The sequence below is a fragment of the Alexandromys fortis genome, unplaced genomic scaffold, assembly GCF_014885135.2.
Source record: "Alexandromys fortis isolate MF-2015 unplaced genomic scaffold, M_Fortis_MF-2015_v1.1 scaffold_194, whole genome shotgun sequence".
Taxonomy (NCBI): domain Eukaryota; kingdom Metazoa; phylum Chordata; class Mammalia; order Rodentia; family Cricetidae; genus Alexandromys; species Alexandromys fortis.
This window is the reverse complement of record NW_026068075.1, coordinates 598,270-623,696: the sequence shown is the minus strand read 5'-3', so window position 1 is coordinate 623,696 and position 25,427 is coordinate 598,270. Positions and strand designations below refer to the sequence as shown.

Here is a 25,427-nt window from a genome sequence, read left to right as displayed (position 1 = left end):
TGAAAAGGAAAAAAAAATTCAAAAGCACCTAAATGATGAAAAGTTAACCACTAAATTTATTTCTCATTCAAGTTGATGAGAAGCTCATAAACATTAACATTTATCATCTACCTTTTGCACACAATGTAGCTGACCACATAAACACCAGAACTCACAGAGATGCTTCTGTCTCTGCCTCCTGAGTGCTGGGATTAAAGGCGTGTACCACCACCACCACCCGGTGACAGAATAATCAATAAAAAAAAAACAATGTTAAGGATAAGTATTTTGTATAATATTTCTTATGGAAATATATGTACATAAATCCATCTTTTTTTTGTTTTTGAAATAAGGTCTTCTGTAGCTCAGGCTGTCCTAGAATGTGCTATAGCCAAGACCAGCCTTGAATTCCTTATCCTCTTTCTTCATCCTCCCAAGTGCTGGGATTACAGGTGAGCTCTCACAGCCAACTCTAGAAATTTGAAGGACTTTAACGCTAAGGTTAAAAAGAAAATAAGATTCATGAGAACTGGAGGTCATGGCTTAGCGTGTTAAACACTTGCTACACCAGCATGAGGACCAGCATTTAGATCCCCAGCACCCAGATAAATGTTGGTAGTAGCCATTTGTAATTCCAGATCACATTAGGGAGAGACTGGAAGGCCCTGGAGCGAGCTAGTTAGACTAGCCAAATAGGAGAGCTCAGGTTCAAGTGAGAGACCCTGCTTCAGTACATAAGGTGGAGTGTGGTCGAGAAAGACACCAATATCAACCTCTGACCTCCACATGCACACATGCGCACATATTCCTCCCAACACACACACAAACATACATACATACATACACTCACCAGAAAAGTTGAGGCTCTTGTTTGACATAGCGACCCATTTCTATAATCCTAGCACTTCAGAGTGCAAAAGGAGAAGATGACCCTAAGTTCAAGTCTAATCTACATATGGAGTTACAAAACAGAGAGAGGTTTGAACTAAGAGAGAGGTCTTGTCAAAAAAGGAAGAGAGAGAAAGAAATCAAAGAAAGTGAATAAAAGAAAAATCAAGAAACTTGTGGGGCAGAAACTTGTGGAGATTGTATGGTGCACAGATAATTCATAATTGTGTCCAAACAAAGGCATAAGTGGTGTGGTAATTTTTTTTTTGCAGTGCTTGGCGTCAGTCCCAAGTCTGGTGCCGATTGGACGAGTGCTCTACTATTGAGCATAGCTCCAGATCCAAGGCAGAGAAATTTTGGTATCCATTGACTCCATATGACAACATTATTTTCAGTAGATCATATGAGAATTAGAAATAATTACTTCATTGATTTCATATTAAATGGGAAAACAAAACCTTGAAATAATACACTTAAAATTTCAATTTTAAAGGTAATGGCTGATTTCAGTAAAAGCACTTTATATGTGAACCAGATGGTTCACTTTCCAAAAGAACATTGTCTTTCAGCTTGCAGTCTGTGGGGTGTTTCCCACTGCACAGAGGCAGGAAGGTTGCAAATTCCAGGCCAAAAGGGACTACATAGTGAGACTCTGACTCAAAACCAACAAAACCTCGTAATCCATTGTTAAAAAAATTAGAAGAAAAATCAGCTGTCTTTAATACTAGCACTCGGGAGGCAGGGGCAGGCAGATGTCTTAAGTCTGTTCTACATAGTGAGTTCCACGCCAGCCACAGCTATATAGTGAGACTCTGTCTCAAAAGGGGCTGAGTAGGGGGCACTATGAGATGGCTCAGAAGTTAACAGCAATTGCTGGTTTTGCAGAGGATCCAAGTTCTGCTCCCAGCACCCACAAGAAAGCTCACAACCATCTATAACTCCAGTTCTGGAAATTCAACATCCTCTTCAGGTTTCTGTAGACACTAGGAGGATTTACCACAGTTAAAGGCTAGTCCTGACCTACATATTGATACTCTACATCAATTTACAAATAGAAAAATATTAAAAAAGCAAGCCATGCTTAGTGGAACAAATATTGAAAGCAATAGGATCAGAAGTTCAAGTCCAACTTCAGCTACATAATAAGTTTGAGGATAGCCTAGGCTACATGGGACTCGTCTCAATCCTCCCTCTATATATAGGAATATTTTTTTAATTAATTAACGATTTCTGTCTCTTCCCCACCGCCGACTCCCCTTCCCCTCCCCCTCCCCCAATCAAGTCCCCCTCCCTCGTCAGCCCAAAGAGCAATCAGGGTTCCCTGACCTGTGGGAAGTCCAAGGACCACCCACCTCCTTCCATGTCTAGTAAGGTGAGCATCCAAACTGCCCAGGCTCCCACAAAGCCAATACTTATTTAGGGAAAGAAACAGTAAGTCTGAATCAGGCTGGAGAGATCTGAGTTGTTGAATATATATAATTTAGAAACAAATGTGAGGGCTGGGGCCGCTGTTTCACTGTAGAGAGTGTGTTTTAGTATGCAGGAGGTCCTATCTTTTATTCCATGCATCTTCAAAACAAGGAAAAAAAGAGAGGTTGGGGAAAAGGAAGGGGAAGAAGGGAGGGAGGGAGGGAGGCAGGGGAAGTGAAAATCATGGTAGGGAAGGAATGGAAAGGTGGGTAACTGAGTCCATGTGTGCTGTGTGCTAAAACAAGTTCCCAGAAGTAACTATCAGATAGAAACTATTTCTTAAAAAGATAAGAATAAAAATGTACTTAATATGAACTTCAATGTCTGTACCAAATGGACAGGCATTCAAAAATATTCCTATTCTAAAACATATATCAAAACGTTCATAGTAGCCCTGTTTGGAATAGCTCACAACTTGGAAACTACCAACATGTTTATCAACAGGAGCGTGAAGAAGTCTTAGAGGCCAAAGGGATAAATTGTAGGAAGAAATATTTAAGGCAAAACTATGGAACACATGACATTAACATGACCATATGTTGAGCCGAGGACTCTGCTAGGAACTGTTGAATATATTGTTTTGTTTAATCTTTTGTTTCAAGGCAGGGTTTCATATCGCTCAGGATGTCCCACAACTGCTGACCCTCCTGCCTCGACTTCCTAAATGTTGACATTATAGACATGTGCCGCCATGCTCAGTTTGTTTTCTTTAGTCTTTACCACATCCTGTGACAGAGACTCATTTGACTATGAAGAAACTGAGGCACACGGCTATAAAAATATTGCCCAAAGTCACAGTGGTAATTATGAATGAATGAAGTACTTCGACATAGATTTTCCTCAGACCAAGTCCCGATGGGTCTTTTCTGTCATAGCCTCCCGACTCCGCATGATAGACAGGGAAGGCAGGGAAACTCAGGAGGTATGTATGGAGTTCACACATCTACACACACTGAAATTCTACCAGCTAGTGTTTCTTGAGCACCTAATATGTGGGAAGTCCTGTGGCAAGTACTTTATTAAATAATTTTTACAACTCTCATACTAGTCATTCAGTGTAGTGAAAGGAGCTGCGGGCCACATTCAGAGCCAAAATTATTATTCCTAGTTTTAATTTCACTGCTTTATCATTTAGCTTTGAGATGCGCTCTCGCCGAGGCTGGCCTAAAACTCCTGTGCTGATGTTCCTATATCCACCTCCGAGTAGCTGGAACTATAGGCCCAAGTCAGCATGCCCATGTTATTTACATTTTAAAAAATCATAAGTGTTCATTTGTGTGTATGTATGTATATGCATGGGGGGTGCCCTCCCCGTGGATGCGTGCATGTAGGAGTCGAGGCCAGAGACTGATGGCTGGCATCTTCCTGTTACCCCCACTCCTTATTTTTAAGAACATTTCACTGAATCGAAAGTTCGCCACTTCAGCTGTATTGGCTGGCCAGCGAGCGTGTAGGTCTGCCTGCCTCTGTCCCCACCAGGGCTGGGCTTATAGACAAACACCATGCCAGGCTTTTCCATGGGTGTTGGTGCCCCTAGTGCTTGCACAGCTAGCTCTATACCCACTTAGCCATCCTCTGAGAAGAAACAGACTTAGGTTCTGAGAAGTACAATGACTTGCCCAGTTTCAAAACTCTGCCATCGCGTCTCTCATACCAATGTCTTTACTAACAGGGAGGCCACTGACTGTGACCGAGAGCACAGTGACGGGCGCTGGAGATGTAAAAATGGGGCCGTCAGGAGTAGTGTTAGGGGAAGCAACTGCTGGCTGCTTTTGAAGGTAAATAGCGGTAGATGTTGTTTTCTGGTTCCACACTGGAAAGTCAGCTGCCTGTAATTCTGGTACTTGGGAGATGGAAGAGGAAGAGGGGTTCTAGGCCATACTCAGCTACACAGTAAGTTTGTGGCTAGCCTTGGCTATAGGATGGCCTGTCTCAAGACAATCCAACAAACAAAATAGAAGACACATTCCCCGTAGAGAACTGTAGAGACAAATATAAACGTTAGTAGCAGCCACAGTTCCCATACACTGTGGATTACACATATTCCCACACAAAGGCATGTGTAATTCTTGAATTCCCACAAAGATTCTGATTAGGTACTGTTAATATGCTCATTTCACGTATTCTGTGTTCATTCATTCTTTCTTGCGGTATAGAAGATTGAACCCGGAGCCTCCCACATACTGCGCCTGCACTATATCCCAGGCTCGCTTATTTTCCCCAACCATTAGCTTGTTCTTGTTTAGTCAGGGTCTCGTAAGCCAGGCGGGGCTGGAATTCACAGTTGCAATTCTCCTACCTCTGCCTCCATAGTGCTGGAATTCCAAGCGCGCTTCACCACACCTGACTAAAATTGGCCCTGTAAGCAATGCCAACACTCTATTTGGTAACTAGAACCTCTCTCAGCAATGCTTTCCTTTTACGCGCGCGTTTTGCAGTCATGGGCAGGGATGGAGGCCAGAGTTTAAGGGCAAGTATTTTTTTCTCAATCCCTATTTCACCTTATCAAATTTTATTTTGAAGCAATTTCTTACTAAATTGCCCAGGTGGATGGGATAGGCGATCCTCCTCGGTAGCTGGGTATATAACCCTTTGTTATCATAGCCAGCTTAAAATGTTCATTTTATGTAAAGGCAAAAAGCAGTTTGGGGTCCTTTTTACAAGGTTACAAAACAGTTTTTCCTCTTGCATTTGTACCCTGATCTGGCAATTGTAGGGTTGTAGGTCTCAGTTCTTAAAACTAAGTAAGAAGTTTTGGAAAGAACTGGTCCTAAATCAGGAAAATGAAAGCCAGTCTTGGGAAGGGGACGCCTGGCTCGGGGAACCACGTGGTGAACGGAACCTGAAGAAGGGGTCCATCAGTTTAAGAGTCATGAGGAGCGAAACATGCGGACTGAGGTAGGTTTGATTATTTGGGAGTCTTCTGGGCTACTGGAAGCGGGCTGGAGGCTGCGGTATGACCAGCCTCGGAATTTTCCAGAAGAAAATTCCCACGGCCACCTAGCCAAAACAGCCTCCAGTAGCCGCTGGTGGAGAGCGCGGGAGAAACGCCTAGCAGCGCCGCTGGGGGCGGGGCCTGGGCGGGCCGAAGGGGGCGGAGCCTCGGCGGCGGCGTTCCTGAGCGGTTGCCTCGGCGGCGGGCTAGAGCGTTGCGCTTACCTCACGGCTTTCCCGTACCGTAGCGCCTCCTCCGCCAGCTTCCTCTTCAGACCGCTTTTCGCTCGGGCGAGATGACCGATTCCGTCATGGCGACCCGCAGTCCCAGCGTCGTGGTGAGTCCCGGGACGCTTCAGCAGAGCCGGCCCAGCCAGGCCCACGCGGCCTCGTGGAGCCGGCCGCTCGGGGGCCCTGAGGCGCCGAGGCCGGCTGTGGGCGTAGGGGCCGCGGGGAAGCCCGGGGGCGGGGGCGGGCACAGGTTCCCGGAATCTTCCCAGAGGTCCCTAGAGGGCGGTGGGCGTCACGGAATGGCGGGTTTCAGGGGTGGGCCGCCCCTCCAGTGAGCCCCCCGAGAGGGCTGACTGCGTGTGGGCCAGGAAGGTGGAAATGGCGTTGGGCTTGACATGTGTGGCCAGAGGGCACGAGGCGGACAGCGACTTCGAGAATGATCCGGCTTGGGGAGAGCGGGGGAGCTTTCTCAGGAGAGACCTGGAAGTTTGGGGCTTGGCGGCTGGGGAACACCTTCGAGAGGTGCTCCGGCATCCAAGACAACAGCATGGGAGGGCATGTTCGGGCCTGGGCTTTGCCTCTAATTCTGCATATGTCATAATTCATTTTTATGGAATGCGCAATTGCTCCAATGGATCCGCGCTGCGGCCCTGGTAGTGAAAAATCACGCTCATTTTCCACCTGCAGAGACTGGCGAAGAGGCGGCTCATTTTTCCCACGACCCATATTGGATTTAGATACATCTGACTTGATGCCCTTGATGCGGCGAGGAATTTGAAAAAATATATGGATTTAGTTGTTAGGCTAACGGACATGCTTTTTTCCACAGTCAGACTCTGATAGCTTACCTCATCGCTCATTGGTTCTGGTTTTTGTAACCCACCAAGCTGCCCCCCCCAACCCCGCTCCACTGCCTTGTTTGCTAAAGTAACTTAAAGCTCCTGCCTCCGATTAAATACCTTAGCCTGCTTTATTGTGAGTATTGCCCCCGCTACTAGTTAAATGCTGCATCATGCTTTATGTCAAAGTTGTAGATTTAGCGTTACCTGGTTACTTGTTGATTGTCTCTCCCACTTACACAAATTGTTTATTTTGATGTTTTCAGGAAGGGTCTTACTACGGAGCTTTGGCTGGTCTGGAATTGGTGGTACAAACCCCCAGGCTGACCTTGAACTTGTGACAGTCCTGACTCTTGCCTCCCAAGTGCTGCACCACTGTGCCCTGCTGGATTTTTCTTTTCTTTTCTTTTTTTTTTTTCCATGCTAGGAATTGAACCCAGAGCTTCGTTCCTGCTAGGTAGCTCGCTGGTCCTTAAATAAGCTTTATAAGGGCAGGAATCACCACTGTAGCTTTAACACATAGCACAATGCCTGGGTTGTGGGAAAGTTTTCATTAGTAGTTTGTTCAGTGAATTAATAACCATTTGAGCCCTAAAAAATGCTGTCTCATAATCGTGTTAGGCCTTGTGACTTAAGGCAAAAACACTGTGTTCTTAATGACCCGGAATCCTGCTGGTTTGGACTATGTTGTGTGTGATTTTCAGAATCTTCAACTAGGCTCAAGCTTTCCTTTTTCTTGCTGTGTAGCCCTTGATGCCCTTAAGTAAACCAGGCCTTGAACTTACAGCCATCTTCTTGCTTCTACCTCAGTGTGTGGTTTACAGGCAAGCATGTGCCATCATCTGGTGCTGGCTGCTGGTGGTGTTGCAAGGACTGTAAGACAATTTATGCAAATAAATAACGGTTTCACAGTCCCTAGGTGGGGACAGCAATAATAGCCATCATTGTGTTTACATTGATAATCCTAATTAGTTTTTGTAATAACCCTGTAACAACGGTATGTTCCCATTATCAGACATAAGTCATACAGTTATTAAGAGGGGGAAGAGAGCTCCCCCCCCCCAATTAAGTACTAAGCCCTGGTTCAGGTCAGCACCAGAAGCAAGGATAAATTTTAGAAAGTGGAGCTCTGCATCAAACCTAGCTCTGTCTCTGGAGCCTATGTAAGTAAGTACTACCATAAGATCTAGTAGATGCTCAACAAATGGCCCTTACTTTTATTCACTTACTGAGGAGTTCTACAGATGCTTTTAAGTTTTGAGATATGGTACTTATTCAGTGTAGAGTTAATTAGTTTTTACTGTTAGGAGTGGCTATTCTTAGTTTTGTTTGTACATCAAGAAATTCACTATATTTTTAGTTTGTAAATTCCTGTTCCTTTTTTTTTTTAAGTTTCCTTCCCCTAAATTGTCTGCATGTTAGGAATAACAACAAACATTTAAATCGTGCTTACTATGTGCTAGTTGCTATTCTAAGCCCTTTAACGGACTTGATTTTTCTTAATTTCTAATTTTTTTCCTGTATATGTCTGTTTTGCCTGCGTGTACAGCATGTGCTTGTCCTGTGCCTGTGGAGTCCAGGAGAGGTCATCAGATCCTTGAGAACTGGCATTACAAGATGATTGTGAATTGCCATAAGGGTGCTGGGAATCAAACCTGGGTCCTCTGGAAGAGCAATAAGTGCCCTTAACTGCTGAGCCATCCTCCAACCGTACCTGATATAATCTTTAAAAGTATTACACAGAGGAGTTAAGCAATTTGCCTAAATCATTCAGTGCTACTTCTTTTTTACTTTCATATTTCCTTTTTTCTGGCCCCAGATTCTATCCTTAACCCCTAAGTTTAAGTTAGGAGTTGTAGTAGATTGGATAAATATTATTAAATACTTTCTCTGTCTTAGGCATTGACAAATGTTTTTGCAGATTTTATCTAATGTCAATACCCTAAAGTTGCGTAATATGTGACCTGTCGTGTAGACTAACATAACTGTGGTGACACAGTCAGACGAAGAAGTAACCATATGCTAGATCCCCTTCATGCAATTGGCCTCTAGATGGGCTTGTAACTATCTGCTAGAAAAAGCATCTGGCCTTTTGCAAACTAATATATGAAACATCAGGTGTGTTTCATATATCATATCTTTGAATATCAAAATGGTTCAGATAAAAGTATGCTATACTAACTGAACTTTTACCTTGCTAAATGATTTTTTATTTATGTTTTTTGAGACAAAGGCTCACTATGTAGCTTAAAGTGGCCTGGAATTCACTATGTTGCCCAGGCTGGCTAAATAAACTAACATAATCGTCCTGCTATATAGTCTTCCATGTTCTAAAATTACAATCATGACCCACCACACTGGCTTAAAGGATTTTTTTTTTTTTTTGGTTTTTCGAGACAGGGTTTCTCTGTAGCTTTGGTGCCCTTCCTGGAACTAGCTCTTGTAGACCAGGCTGGCCTCGAACTCCCAGAGATCCACCTGCCTCTGCCTCCTGAGTGCTGGGATTAAAGGCGTGTGCCACCACCACCCGGCAAAGGGGTTTTTTTTTTTTTTGAGATAGAGACTTTCTATGTAGTTATAGGCTGGTCTCCCAACTCCCAGTCTTCCTACTTAGCCTCCTGAGTGTGGGGATTTGAGATAGACATATTCCACCATGCCTGGTATGCTACTGAGAGAGGAAGAAAGAGATATCTAACTCCTTGGTGATCTTACTCAGGGTCTAATATGTATTAAGTTTATGCTTTACTACTGAGCTATACCTTTATCCACTACTTTTTTCATTTGTTAGGATTTATTTCTGTTTTATGTGTATGGGTGTTTTGCCTGTATGTATGAATGTGCACGATTAGCATGCCTGTGGAGGTCAGAAGAGGGCATTTGATCCCCCTAGAACTAGAGTTAGAGAACAATTGTGAGCTTTCATGTGGGTGCTGGGAACCAAATTCAGGTCCTCTGCAAGAACAACAATTACACTTAAACACTGAGCCATCTCTCCAGCCTGTTTTTTTTCCTCAGAATTGGTTAAAATGCTGTGTTTTTTTTTTTTGCCTGTCACCATTTTATTGTTATCAACAGTATTTAAAATAACATTCATTTATAAGTAAGACAAAAATTAACTATTTATGATCACCCAAAAATGGGAACAGTTCCTCTTAGAGGTTTCTTTCTGTAAATTTTATGCTGTGTTTACTTATATATCTATCTTAATTATTTTGTATTCCAGTTATTATAACAGGAAAAGAACTAGTTATATCAGAAAAAAAGATGTCTACAGTTTTATTATTGTTGCTTTGGGCAGGGTGTCTTTATTGGGCAGTTGGTTTATTTTAGTTTGAGACAGATTTTCTTTATATAGGCCAGGCTGATCTCAAACTTGGAATCCTCCTAGCTTAGTCTCTTTAAGTGTTGGGATTATAGGTATGTACTGCCATGCCCAGCTCTTGTTGTTTTCATTTTACTTTTTTATTTTGAACTTTTTTAGATGTAAGAGGGGAAAAATCAGTTAATTTGTTTTATTATTACAATGACTGTCATTAATTGAATTTTCATTTTCTTTATTTTTAATTTTGTTCAGAGTTGATAATTCAGACACTTTACAGGTTTTTTAATTTCCATCTGTTTTCTTTTTTAAAGTTTTCACTTTTATTTTTATTTATTTATTTTTTTTTGAGACAGGGTCTCTCTAGCTCTTGCTGTCCTGGAACTCACTCTGTAGGCCAGGTTGGCCTTGAACTCAGAGATCTGCCTGCCTCTGCCTCCCAAATGCTGGATTAAAGGTGTGTCATGTGTCACTACACTTGGCAAATTTCTACTTTTCAAAAATTGAAATAGAATTATATCACTTACCTCTTTTCTCCCTCCAGCCCCTCTCATTACCCTCCCTAAGATCCCTTCAATGCTCCCACTTTCAAGTTGATAGCTTCTTTTTTTATTGTTATATGCATATATGTATGTATTCATATGCATACATATATATTCTTGTTTGTGTGTAAATGGTTACAAGATTGATTACTTGGCAATAAACAACCAATAAGGGGGCTCTTCTCTGGGAGCAGCCACTTTTCCCAGCAGTTACTAGTTGCCTGTAGTTCTTTGTCTAGGGGTGATACCCAGAGAAATTTCTTTTTTTTTAATATTTATTTATTATGTATACAGCATTCCTTCCATGTATGTCTGCAGACCAGAAGAGGGCACCAGACCCCATTACAGATGGTTGTGAGCCACCATATGGTTGCTGGGAATTGAACTCAGGACCTTTGGAAGAACAGTCAGTGCTCTTAACCTCTGAGCCATCTCTCCAGCCCCCACCCAGAGAAATTTCTTAAACTTGGAATCCTCCTGCTTTACTCTTCTGAATGCTGGGATTATAGATTTATACTGCCATACCTAGCTCTTATAGTTCTTATTTTTATTATTATTATTTTTGATTTTTGAGACAGCATCTCATTATTTAGCCCTGGCTATCCAGAAACTCTCTATGTAGATAAGGCTGGCTTCGGCCGCAATGGAAAGTCAGCTTCCTCTGCCTTCCAAGTGCTGGGATTAAAGGGCATGCATTACCACACTTGTGGTTTTTAAAGATTTTAATTTTTTATTTACATGTGTGTTTGCGTCTGTATGTGTGTGTGCAAGCACACACAATTGTGCTTTTGCCACTGTGTGTGTGGAGGTCAGAGGACAACTTGTTGATTCTTTACCTCCATCATATGAATCCTGAGGATCAAACTCAGATCAAATTTGGCAGCAAGTGCTTTTATCCACCATGCCATCTCAGCAGCCCTTAAATACTATTTTTGAAGAGATGGGATCTGGCTTTGTTGCCAAGGCTTTAATTTTCCACTTAAGTTATTTTTCCATAATTAATGAGATAGTCAATGTTCCATGTCATTCTTTTCCCCTATAGTAAAAGGGGAACTAAAATGCATTTGTTCATATGTGGATTCACTAACATTTATAGAGCACATAAAAGTGTTAATTACTACCAATAATAGTAATATTGAGACTCAGTTGTTATTTTCCTGTTGCGACTGTCAAATTATTAACATTTTAATAATCTGCTAATATGAATTCAGATATTTCAGATTGATGTGAAACTACCTTCAGTTTTTTTTGTCCAGAGTGAACATACCTATTATTTTACCATGCACATTAGTAAAAGGAAAAATTGTGATATTAATTCATGTCCTTAAAGATATGGTAGTTACAAGACCTATTTGCCTAGAGTGGTTATAATATATTCTTGGGCTGTAAATGGAGACCTCTTTCATTTCCCGGCCACCCAGACCCAAATAATCACACAAAAACTATATTAATTACAACACTGTTTGGCCAGTGACTCAAGTGTATTTCTACCTAGCTCTTATATCTTAAATTAACCCATTTCTATTAGTCTGTGTATCACCATGAGACTGTGGCCTAAGGTTCAGGCATCTTTCTCCTTCAGCACTACATGGCATCTGCCAGATTCTGACTTCTTTTTCTCTGCGTTCAGTTTAGTTTCCCTGCCTAGTTCTATTCTGCCATACCATAGGCCAGAGCAACTTCTTTATTAACCAATGGTAATAAAACATATTCATAGCATACAGAGGGGAATCCCATATCACTGAGCTGAATAGTCAGTCCACTTCCTTATTTTAAATTTCTTATAGCTTTAACCCTTGGAAGGAAAAGAAACAACTTATGTATTTGTAGGATTGATAAAAAAATTGGAAGATCAGCATAGTACTAGTTTAAGTTTTCATATTTAGGAATATCTTAGCAATATACTATAATAGTGGTTTAATCATATCCAGAGATAATATAAATTTTCTCAAGAGGTTAACATATCTGCTTTAATGTTTTTGGAGAATTTTAATATATTTAAATTAAGCTAATGTCTCACTATGTAAGCAAGGCTGGCCTCAAACTTTGGACACTTCTGATTCAGTCTTCTGAATGCTGAATATAGGTAAATGCTACCATGGCCAGCACAAAATCCCTATTATGTATACATTTATAATAATGGCAATCACATGAAAATTCTTGGGGTTTACACATGAAATTTCTTGTTACATGGATACATGACCAAAAAAATGAAAAGGAAATGAACCCAAGCTAATATGACCTTTGGAACACCAAGGATTGTTTAAGTCTCTTTGTATTAAAAAAAATTGTTCTTGAGTCCTAAAATGAACTATGTGTGCTGAGTATGGTGGTGAAGGCTTGTAATAACAGCACTTGGGAGGCAAAGGCAGGAAGATAGATCCAGTCATCCTCAGCTACATAATGAGTTCAAAGCCAGCCTGAGCTCATGCAACTGTCTCAAAAATGAAAACCATTGTGAATGAAGACTAGTGGATCACACTTGTAACCCTAGCATTTGGAAGGTAAATGCAGGAAGATTGCCACGAGTTCCAAGCCAACTTAGGCTATGTAGTGATGAGACAGGAAAGGGAGGAGGTGAGAATAATAGATAATAGACACACCATTTAATTTTATAACTAGTAATCAACATGTCCAAACTTCTAGAATGGACAGAAATTACTAGGTTGTGGCCTCCACATATGTGCACCTGTGTTCACATATGCATACACCCACATGAATACAAACACGCAAAAGTATCTCAAATGATAGGGGTCGTAGACTTAATTTTGCCTTTTGGGGAAAAATTGTATCAATATGGTTTTAATAAACTGGATATGATGGCTCATACCTGTAAACCCCATCATTTGGGAAGCTGAGGAAGATTGCCTTAGGTTTGTAGGTAGCTTGCGCTGTGTTGTGAGCTTCAGACTAGCCTGGACTACTACAAGCTGAGACCATCTGAAATCCTCAAAAACAAAATTTTTACTTTTCAAATAACAAAACATAAATATCAAAAGAACAAAATAAAAATTCTCTAACATATAAATCTTTTTATTGGACATCATAACTTTTGGATTAGAAACCAGTTTGGTATGTTGACAGAAATAAGATTCCTGTTTTGGAGTAATTCCTGCTGATCTGTTTGGATACTTAGAATACATGACTAGGAGTAGAATGTGTTGGTGTACACCTGTAATCTCAGCACTCAAGAAGCAGAGGCAGGAGGATTATAGCAAGTTTGAGGCAGCCTGATCTATATATCTAGTTTCAGGACAGCTGGAGTTATATAACAAGACCCTATCTTAAACACATAAAAAAAAACTGGGATGAACTTGGCAAAGTTCACATTGAATTTGTCTTTGAACCAAACACACCTTGAAGTTCTTAGGTTACCTGTAGAACCTGTAACAGTAGTCTGACGAATCCTGGGTGTGATATGGTTAAAATTTATGCCAGAAACAGAGTGAGTGGGTGGATGGGGTGATTATGCCTCAAAGAAGTAATTATATTCTAATCTTGATTCTAAAGTACTTTGAAATGATCCAACTTCATTTTTTCAGATTATATAGTGCATCCGTTCTGATGAGCCTGGAAGGAATGTTTGTTGTATTAGCTGATAAAATTGAGTAGTCTGTCATCCTTTCCCAAAAGATGAACTAAATTTTGTTTTATTAAACTTACAAAAATGCTTTCTTGTAAAATGCTCTTTGAATGATCCATTTTTTTTCCCTTTGAAACAGGGTTTCTCTGTAGCTTTGGAGCCTGTCCTGGAACTCACTCTGTAGACCAGGCTGGTCTCGAACTCACAGAGATTCACCTGCCTCTGTCTCCCGAGTGCTGGAATTAAAGGCGTGCGCCACTACCACCAGGTTTGAATGATCCTTTTTAATACAAATGTGCAATTTCCATTTTTGTTAGTAAATGTGTTCCAGTAAAGTATTAAGTGAATGTTAAGGAGATACATTAGCTTCTTCTATTCTTTTAGACATTGCTGGAGCTGGAGAGATGGCTCAGAGGTTAAGAACATTGGCAGTTCTTCCAGAAGTCTTAAGTTCAATTTCTAGCAACCACATGGCTCATAACCATCTATAATGAGATCTGGTGCCCTCTTCTGGCGTGCAGGCATACATACAGGCAGAACACTGTATTCATAATAAGTAAATTTTTTAAAAATTGCTATGTTTTTTAAACATTTTTCTGTTTATGAAAAAATGCATTTACATTTAGGTATAATTCAAAATTTACTTCTGTATGCTGCAGACCTGAAAATAAATAAAATTCTACCAAAGATTGAACTCAAAATAGATCTTTAGGGACCAAAAACAGAGAGACAGAGACAGAGAGAGACAGACACTACCCAAGCTTTAATTTTTTTCCTCTGGGAGAAACTTCAAAATATAATTAAATTCTGAGCTTGGTGTTTACAGTTCCAGCACTTGGGAAGTAGAGAGAAGGGTTATGAGTTTGAAACCAAAATAAGCCTATACACTGTGATTTTGTCTCAAAATCAATAGCAACTGAATTTTACAAAGAATGTAAACTTATGTATTTTTAACTCCTTTCAAAGTCAAACCACTTGTCAAACCACCCAATAAAATGTTAACTGAAAGAGAAACTAGGAATTAACTGATACGAGCTTTAGTTATGATTTGACCTGTATTCCTTGAAAACTGCCAGAGCTTATACAACCAGGTTTTCTTTTAGTCTTCTTGGTTTGGAGGATTTTTTGGGTGGGTGGCAAGAGTTCACTATGTAGGCCACCTTTGCCTCTAACTTGTGATAATACTCCTGCCGTTGTCTCCCGAGTGCTGGCTTTAGAGGTGTGTGCCACCATGTGCAGATTAATGCTCTAGTTCCTATGACACCATTCCCGGTACTACCAGCTTCTTAGATGGGGTTTGAATATCATGTAAGAATGAGTGTTGTAATTCTTCCTTCCTAGCTTATTTCTCTGAATAAGTTTGTTAGTTAGATTAATTTATGATCTGTTAAAGGTTTCCTGTAGCTTTTGGTATGGCGTGGTTTTTTGTTTGGTTTTGGTTTCACTGTAAAGAGGACTGGTAATGTGTCTTAGTTGATAGAGTGCTTGCCTGGTACGCATGAAGGCCTGGGTTTGACATCTAATACATAAACTGGGTGTGATAGCTTATGCTTGTAGTCGGCGGGAGAAGCAGAAGGTTCAAGAAAATGTAGGTCGGTTGCATAGTGAGTTTGAGGTTAGCCTTGGGATCCATGAGACCCTCCATCTCGCTGTAATACTCCCTGTCAAAGATAGTTGCTTTTATGATTTTGGAGTTTCAGGGTACTTTTTTTTAAAAAATTTAATTTTATTTCTTTGGTGTTTTGAGAGTTTTTCTGTAGCTTTCGAGCCTGTGCAGGAACTAGCTCTTTGTAGACCAGACTAACATCGAACTCACAGAGATCACCTGTCTCTGCCTCCCGAGTGCTGCGATTAAAGGCGTATGCCACCACTGCCCAGCTTTAGGATACTTTTTAGGATACAGGGTTTTTTTTTGCCTTGTAGACCCTAGCTGGCCTGGAACTTACCATGCTGGCCTCAAACTCAGAAACTTCTATCGCAGCTTCCCAAGTATTGGGTGTGCTGAACAGGTGTGTTCAACAGATTTACCCTGCTTTTATGATTCTGCTGTACTTTTTCTGTGTATATAGGTACATGTATATTTATAAAACTGTCATAATAATTTTGCCACCAAGGGTACCATATCATTAATGTTATTAAATGTTTTATGTCCTGGGTTCTGGGCATATTAGTAGAACCAGTATGATACAACTCAAAATGATTTTGGAGTATCTTCTGTATAATTACCTTATTAGTGGATTGTAACCATCACATACTATGGGAGTTTGGATTTTTAAAGGATCAGTTGGTGTTTTGGTGATGCCCCTCACCCACTGTAAGATAAGTACTCTTAGGATTTGGATGGTTAACACCAGTTTTCATTTTCTGTGTGAGATTTTATTTAACTTATTAGAACATACTGTGTTAAATTAAAAAATGTTTTAGGGTATTGGGGATGTGGCTTAGTCTATAAAGTGCCTGCCATGTCATCTTCAGGACCTGAGTTTGGAACCCCAGCACCTGGATATTAGTAGCACATTCTAATAACTTCAGCAACAGGGAGGCAGAGACAGGGGGAATCCTTGGGGCTTCTTGACCAGCTAGACTAGCCAATTTGGTTAAACAAGTTCAATGAGACACCCAGTCTCAAAACATAAACGAAGTTTTAGATCCAGTTTCAATCTCTGGACTCCACACACATATGCACATGCATAATAAGCCCCCACAAAAGAGTGTTCAAATATGCTCAAAATGTATCGAGCAGAAACTGCATATACTAGTCTTTATGTTTGAAATATTTTTACCACATTTGTCATACCTCTTTAAATTTTTATCTTTTTCTATTGTGACCTGAAGGAAAATTCTGTCATGTTTTGCTTCTCATTCTTGACCCTCTTTAGCAATAAGATCATGGTTTTGTTAGAGAATTATAGTTTATTACAAAAATATAAGATTAAGTACCCTTCATACCCTCTCACACCTACATTTCTCAGAACTAAGGCATATTTTCTAAATTTAATTAAATGTGGGTATCTTGTAATGCTCTGATTTGAAACAGCTATCTTTCTTTTTCAGATTAGTGATGATGAACCAGGCTATGACCTAGATTTATTTTGTATACCTAATCATTATGCCAAGGATTTGGAAAAGGTCTTTATTCCTCATGGACTGATTATGGACAGGTTGGTAAGATCTTAATTGAAGTTTTGTGGTTTTTTTTTAGGTCTCTCTGTGTGTATATGTATGTGATGTATATGTATAGTGTATGTATTTATGTGAAAGCAAGAGAAGGACAATGGGTGTCGTACTCTGTTGCTCTCTGTCTTCTTCTCTTGAATCAGTCTCTCTCACTGAACCTGGTTTTGTTTTGTTTTGTTTTGTTTTTTTTCGAGACAGGGTTTTTCTGTAGTTTTGGAGCCTGTCCTGAAACTAGCTCTTGTAGACCAGGCTGGTCTCGAACTCACAGAGATCCGCCTGCCTCTGCCTCCCGAGTACTGGGATTAAAGGCATGCGCCACCACCACCCGGCCTCTCACTGAACCTGAGGCATGCTGATTTGGGTAGCATGCCTTGCTAGCAAGACTCAGGGTTTTGCCTGTTTGCCTGTCTCTGTCCCCTAGTGCTGAAGTTACAAGCAGGTGCAGCTTAACCTGGTTTTTATATGGGTACTGGCAATCTGAATTTAGGTACTGATGCTTGCACAAGTGCTCTTATTCACTGAGCCACCTCCCTAGCCTAAAATGAAGGTTTTTTTTTCTTGTAATAATTCTAACTTAGCAACTGTTAAGTAGTTGATACTTGAATATAAGCTAGGCCAACTTATTGATGAACAAAGGTTTTCTATTTAAAAAGATAGTTGTTATTTTATTTGTATATGTGCTGCCTTCATGCATTAATATGCAGGATATGCATTTCAGGAGGCTAGAAAAGTGTGATGGATCTCCTGGAACTGGAGTTACAGACTATTGTGAGCCACTGTTTGAGTGCTGGGAACTGAACTTAGGCCCTCTGCAAAAACAGCAAGTGCACTTAACTGCTGAACTATTTCTTCAGCCCCAATATTTTCTATTTTTAAAGTTCTTTTCATAAAAAGAAAAACATGAGGAAGTCTTATTAATTAATTACCCAGTTTGAAACATAAATAGTGGGAATCCATAATGAGTACAGTAAACATTGAAGAGAGGTGGGAAGAGCCTCTAGTATGTCTGTAAATGAGACTATAATTCTGTTCTGTCAGCTTTCTATACACATTTCCTACCTAGATACTACTAATGCACATATACTGTATCACTGTATGTAAAGTGTATACATACACAAGTTACATACTATGATATAGTACTGAATTTTTGAACATTTTGATATTGATACATCTATAGGTATCAAATGTTTTTATCTTTTAAAAATTATTTTATAATCTCATGTATGTGTAGATGGAAGTGTCTGTCCTTCCCAGTCCTGCAGCCATTCAGTCCCAAAGAAACACATAGAGGCTTATTTTATCTTAATTATAAACTGTTTGGCCTATTAGCTCAGGCTTATTATTAACTAGTTCTTGCAACTTAAATTGACTCATAATTCTTGTCTAAGTTTAGGCACATGGCTTGGTACCTTTTCTCAATAAGGCATTCTGTCTTACTCCTTCTGCATCTGGCTAGTGACTCACTTCTGCCTTTTCTCTTCTCAGAATTCTCCTAGTCTGATTGCCCCACCTATACTTCCTGCCTAGCAACTGGCCAATTTTATTAAACTAATACGAATGATAAATCGTTACAGTGTACAAGAGCATTATCTCACAGCATGTGTGTGTATGTATAAACTATTTTCTCTTTGAGATAGGGTCTCACTGTTTAGCTCGGTGTGGCTTTAAACTTCTGTATAGCCCAGACTCAACTCAGCTGTTCTCCCTGGCAGCCTCCCATGTGTGGAGATTAAGGTGTGTGCCACCATGCCCAGCCCTATATGTTATATGAAATGTTTTATTTCTAGGGTCTCAAATAGCTTAGGTTGACTTCACACTCACTTAGTGTAGCTGAGGGTGACCTGAACTGATCCTACTGCTTCAGCTCCTGATATGCCATCATACCCAGTTTGTACAGTTCTGAGAATAGAATTTAGGACCTCCTATGTGTACTTGGCATGAACTCTACCATTTAAGCTACATTCCCAGTTCCCCCACATTTATTTTAAAGGCAATACTCTATCCTATTCATGGATGTATCATAACTGGTTTGACTCTGTACTGTTGGTGAACACTTAAGATCTTCATTATTTTGCACTTAGCAGAGTATGTTAGAGGAAATATCCTATATACGCATTTTGGCACTTGCTCAGCTTTAGGTAAGTAGAAATTTTGGGTCAAGGAAAAGATGTTTATTGAATGTTTTAATACTGTCAAATTAACCTCTAGAAAGTTATATCATTTTATACTTCTAGAGGTATATGTGTTCATTTTTCCTCACAATATCTTCTAATATTTTATATTAGAGAATACAATTTAACCAAAACTCACCAATCTAGTAAGCTTTGAAAATTATATCTTGTTTTTATTTTTATTTTTTAATTTTATGATAGATATAATAGTATACCTGTTTTTTTTCCTTTTCTTTCCTTTGAGACAGGATCTTATTACGTAGCCCTAAGTAACCTAGTACTTATTCTGCAGTTCAGAATGTCCTTTAACTTATAGCAATCCTTCTGCCTCAGCCTTCAGAGTGCTGGAATTATAGGCATGTATCATCATGCCTAGAATGTACCTGGCTTTAATTTTGGTTGAGCTGTGTGTGTTGGTATATATCTATAATCTCAGCACAGGGAGGTAGAGACAAGGATTATGAGTTACAGTCCAGTCTGGGCTACATAGAGGGATCCTGTGACACTTCCCCACTTTACCTTTGGCATATGGAAAAAGTTCCCAACTTTATTTAAAAAAATGTGTTATGAAGCAAGAATTCCCTTCATGGGAACAAAGGATGTGTCATGCTTAAGAGGTGTTTGTTATAAAATATAAATATTTGGAATCTTCTTTTCAATTCCTTATTTTATTTTTGCAGGACTGAAAGACTGGCTCGAGATGTCATGAAAGAGATGGGAGGCCATCACATTGTGGCCCTCTGTGTGCTGAAGGGGGGCTATAAATTCTTTGCTGACCTGCTGGATTACATTAAAGCACTGAATAGAAATAGTGATAGATCCATTCCTATGACTGTAGACTTTATCAGACTGAAGAGCTATTTTGTAAGTATACTTAATCTATAATTTTAAAAAATATATGGCCATTTTAGTTTTGTCTGTATTTTCTTTGAAGTTCTGCAAACTATACTACATAATCATCTCACTTGGTTATTGTAGAATTACTATTATTTGTTTGTTTATTTTTCTATGCTGGGGATGGAACCCAGGACCTCAGTAAGGACTACAATTGAGCCTCTTCCCAGTCATTTTTTAGAATTTTAGTTTGAGATCCTTTCTCACTAGCTTGCTTAGACTGTCCTTGAACTCATTACATAAGCTGGTCTTGAAATTTCAGTCATCTTGCATCAGCTTCTCAAGTAGCTGGGATTACTATCAGGTGCTGCCACTTCAGGCCATGATTATTGTTGTTGTTATTAATTCATTGATACTTTACATCACAACACAGAATACTAACCACTGTAGTTCATGACCAACATCAAGGTGAATATTGTCTGTTATATAGTCACCCAAGAGGGATATGGACTTATTTTGGACAATTTTTCTACTGTCTTATTTTGACTTGGATTTTGGTTTGATTTGTAATACTGCTCAGGCTAGTCTCAAATCCGTGGCTCAACAGTCCTGTCTTAGCCTCCCAAGTTCTGGAAGTCCAAGCATGCATCACCACTCTGGCTGTGTTTTGATATTTTTCAAAAAAAAAAAAAAACCTCTTAAGAATAACTATTGAGTAGAGCTGGAGAGGTGACTCAGCAGTCACAAACACTTGTGGAGAGATCTGGGGTTTAGTTACTAGCAACCAGAATATGTCTCACAACTATGTAGCTCCAGTTCCAGAGGCTCTGATGTCCTAGCCTCCAGATAAAATAAAAAATAAGTCTTGCCGGGCGGTGGTGGCTCACACTTTTAATCCCAGCACTTGGGAGGCAGAGGCAGGCAGATCTCTATGAGTTCGAGGCCAGCCTGGTCTACAAGAGTTAGTTCCAGGACAGGCTCAAAAGCTACAGAGAAGCCCTGTCTTGAAAAACAAAAACAAACAAATAAATAAAAATAAGTAAGTCTTTTTTTTTCAGTTCCACTGTGTTTTTCTTTTTTTTTTATTTATTTATTAAAGATTTCTGTCTCTTCCCCACCGCCGCCTCCCCTTTCCCTCCCCCTCCCCCAATCAAGTCTCCCTCCCTCGTCAGCTCAAAGAGCAGTCAGGGTTCCCTGCCCTGTGGGAAGTCCAAGGGCCACCCACCTCCATCCAGGTCTAGTAAGGTGAGCATCCACGAAACTGCCTAGGCTCCCACGAAACCAATAGGTACAGTAGGATCAAAAACCCATTGCCATTGTTCTTGAGGTCTCAGTAATCCTCATTGTCCACTATGTTCAGCGAGACCGGTTTTAACCCGGGCTTTTTCAGACCCAGGCCAGTTGGCCTTGGTGAGTTCCTGATAGAACATCCCCATTGTCTCAGTGTATGGGTGCACCCCTCACGGTCCTGAGTTCCTTGCTTGTGCTCTCTCTCCTTCTGCTTCTGATTTGGACCTTGATATTTCAGTCCGGTGCTCCATTGTGGGTCTCTGTCTCCTTTCATCGCCTGATGAAGGTTAATATTCAGGAGGAAGCCTATATGATTTTCTTTGGGTTCTCCTTCTTATTTAGCTTCTCTAAGAACCCGAATTATAGGCTCAATGTCCTTTATTTATGGCTAGAAACCAAATATGAGTGAGTACATCCCATGTTCCTCTTTTTGGGTCTGGCTTACCTCACTCAGGATGGTGTTTTCTATTTCCATCCATTTGCCTGCAAACTTCAAGAAGTCCTTGTTTTTTACTGCTGAGTAGTACTCTAATATGTATATATTCCATACTTTCTTCATCCATTCTTCAATTGAAGGGCATCTAGGTTGTTTCCAGGTTCTGGCTATTACAAACAATGCTGCTATAAACATAGTAGAGCATATACTTTTGTTGTGTGATAAGGCCTCTCTTGGGTATATTCCCAAGATTGGTATTGCTGGGTCCATGGGTAGGTTGATCCCGAATTTCCTGAGAAACCTCCACACTGCTTTCCAGAGTGGTTGCACAAGTTTGCATTCCCACCAGCAATGGATGAGTGTACCCCTTTCTCCACAACCTCTCCAGCAAAGGCTGTTTTTGATTTTCGCCATTCTGATGCAAATCAAGACAACTTTAAGATACCATCTTACACCTGTCAGAATGGCGAAAATCAAATAAGTAAGTCTTAAGAGAATTATGGTACTGGTGAGGTGGCTCATTGTCAAAAGCACTTTTCTTCCAGAGGACCTAGGTTCAATTCCTAGCACCCCCATGGTGGCTCATATTGGTCTGTAATTCCAGTCCCAGGGATCTGATGCCCTTTTTTGGTGTCCAAGGGCACCAGGCACTCACATGGTGCACAAACAAGCATACAGCTGAAACACCCATACACATATTTTTTTTTAAAAAAAGAATTGCTCTGAAGACTTGGTTTTTCCTGACTGTATGTGCTGGTAGCAAATAATTTTTCTGGAACTAAATTTCTTTGAGAGGAATCCTAAGTTATTTGAAGCAAAGTCTGATTATTAAGGTTAACAATTTTTCTCAGACAACAGAAACCACTTCTGACCTGGGGCCACTTTACCTTTGTCAGAGTCTGAAATGGTTTAGAATATTTACAGTGTGATGAAACAAAATAAATGTAATCTTTACATGTAAATTCCATCATCCACAATTTTGATTGTGTAGTTTATTTTTTCTGTTTTTATTTATTTTTTTCAAGAATCTATGAAGCTCTTGCTGTCCTGGAACTCAGTATGTAGACAAGGCTGGCCTTGAACTCAAGAGATCCAACTGCCTCTACTGAGTGCTGGGATTAAAGGTGTGCACTACAATTGACTGGCTAAAATAGATATTTATTTTTAAAACAAAACTGCAGAAAATTATAGAGGAACTAAGCCATTCCAAATTCTACTTTTAAAAAAGGTTTATCTATTTTATGAGTGTTTTGCCTGAATGTATGTATGTGCACTGTGTAAGTGCTTCATGTCTGTAGAGGCCAGCAGAAGACATCAGATGCCCTGGAAGTGGAGTTTCAGATGTTTGTGAGTCACCATGTGGGTGCTGGGAACTGAACCTGGCTCCTCTGCAAGAATAGTACATACTCTTAACTGTTGAATCATCTCTCCAGTTCCTGTCATCACTTTTTATTTTGAGTATTTTAAAGAGTTTTCTCTATATACATGTATACACATAATACTTTAGTTTACATAATCAGTGTCATTCCAGATGTTATTTAACTACCTAGGTGAGAAAGAACCTGGGGATTCCAAATATCTATTTCATTAAATGAAAAAGTCCACTAATTAAAACCACTATTTTTTTGTGCTTCTGAAAAAGAAAATACCCCCAGTTATAGTTGTATGATGCCATGAATTACGTTTCCAGAGGTATTAAATATGAATGTGCATCTTAAAACAGTGAAATACAGTGTTATATATTTGGTGACATTTTCTGTTTCCAGTGCTCTGTAACCTTCAGGAAAATGAAACATTTGATAAGTACACAAATGTGTTTCTTCTATTTTGAGTTTTATTTCAATATATATAATTCTACTAATATAGTTGAAAAATAATGAGATTTTGGGAGAAAGGGTTGTTAGTAAACAAGTATTGTTTTAAATTTGTAATTTTGAATGTTGGATGAATCCAGGACCTCAAGTATATAAGCAAATATATTCTAAAGCTAGAGCTCTTGTTGCTACTTACAGATTTTCAAAAATCATAGGGATGGAAAATTAGGAATAAAACTTCTTTCCTGTCATCCCAATTAAGAGATAGACAAAGTAGAAACAAATGTTAAGGCTGTATTTAGACTCCTTAGATTCTTTGGGAATTAAAACACTTCTATGTGTATGAGTGTTTTGCCTATATACATGTCTGTGCACTACACATGTGCCTGAAGTCTACAGAGGCTAGAAGAGAGAGTGTCTGACTTCCTACAATTGGAGTTACAGACATCTGAGAGCTGCCATGTGGGTGCTGGGAATTGAAGCTGGGTCTTCTGGAAGCCGATTTCAGCCACTTCTTCAGCCCCCTCTGGGAAGTTTTGGTTACTAACAGTGACACCTGAATAAAGGATACCTTGAGCACTTCTGTTTAATGAAGTGGTACAAAAGGGGAAGGGAGATAGAGCAGATCTGGAGAGGACTGTCCTTTCATTCATTCCAGTCATGTCTCCATAGAATTTACTATAATAGTTAAAGATGAGGCCTCTCTGAGCGGCTCTAAGTTAAGGGTACAGTGAGTTCCAGACAGAGAGGGAGGTTGCTATAGTTTTTCTAACTCAGGTAATTGATTCATGGATAGCATTTATAAACAGTATAGGCACTCACATATAACAACTATTAAATGAACCTTTTTATTAGCCCAATTTAAAAGGGGGCTCTTTTCCTTGAAAAGTTTCAAGAAAACATAAGCTGAAACATGTGGAAATTGAACAATCTTAGAATGTCAGTGTTCTGTGTGCTTTGAAGTTCTGTGCCTTGGACCCTATAATCACAGCTCCAAGGAATTGGTGTTGAGCTGTAATACCACTTTTCTACAGAAGATGTCAGTATTTACCAAAGCTTGTTATTACTATGTAGAACTCAGCATAATTCCCTCTAAATTAGTTTCAGGTTTTGTACAGTTCTTTTTCTTATTGTCATTAATCAGTTCTGTGTGTTTGAAATTCTGGGTTTTAGGCTAGACTAATATGAGAAATAATATGCGAAATTACATTAAAAAGCGAAACATTTAGTTTACAGCGTGTACTAGTAGTACACTTTTAATTTTATTCCTCTCTCACTTCCCTTTACACATGCCAGACAAACATTCTACCAACGGAGCAATCATTTTTGTTTTTTGAGGTAGAGTTTCCTCTGTGGAATCTTAGTTTTCCTGGAACTCACTCTAGACCAGGCTGGCCTTGAACTCAGAGATCCACTTGCCTCTCCAGTGCTGGGATTAAAGGTCTGCAGTGGCACCACTGACTATCTTTTTTTAATGTTAATTTGAGATAGCCTGTTGTTAGGTATCCCAGAGTGATTTCAAACTCAATCCTGCTTCAGCTTCCGTAGAGCTGTGATTACACACACGTGTTATATAACCAGTACCTGCCCCAACATACTTTTAAATATAGAATAAATATAGTTTTTGTGTTTTGTTTTTCGAGACAGGGTTTCTCTGTAGTTTTGGAGAGCCTTTCCTGGAACTAGCTCTTGTAGACCAGGCTGGACTTGAACTCAAAGCGATCCACCTGCCTCTGCCTCCTGAGTACTGGGATTAAAGACATGCACTACCACCCGGCTTTAAAAATAGTTATTTATTTATTTATTTATTAAAGATTTCTGTCTCTTCCCTGCCACCGCCTCCCATTTCCCTCCCCCTCCCCCAAAGGTAGCATATTGGTCAGCTTCTTGGTATTATTAGTTAGTATTGGTCCATATAAG

At 39.9% G+C, this 25,427-nt stretch overlaps 1 protein-coding gene across 1 annotated transcript in view; it reads left to right on the top strand.

Moving 5' to 3' along the window:
• The first annotated feature begins 5,442 nt into the window (after positions 1-5,442).
• Positions 5,443-25,427, top strand: part of Hprt1 (hypoxanthine phosphoribosyltransferase 1) — a 37,561-nt gene continuing 17,576 nt past the window's right edge. The window contains exons 1-3 of the mRNA XM_050121681.1: positions 5,443-5,609; positions 16,840-16,946; positions 19,814-19,997. Coding sequence (XP_049977638.1) covers positions 5,568-5,609; positions 16,840-16,946; positions 19,814-19,997 — 333 coding nt within the window. The 5' untranslated portion in view covers positions 5,443-5,567. The remainder of the gene's footprint in view (positions 5,610-16,839; positions 16,947-19,813; positions 19,998-25,427) is intronic.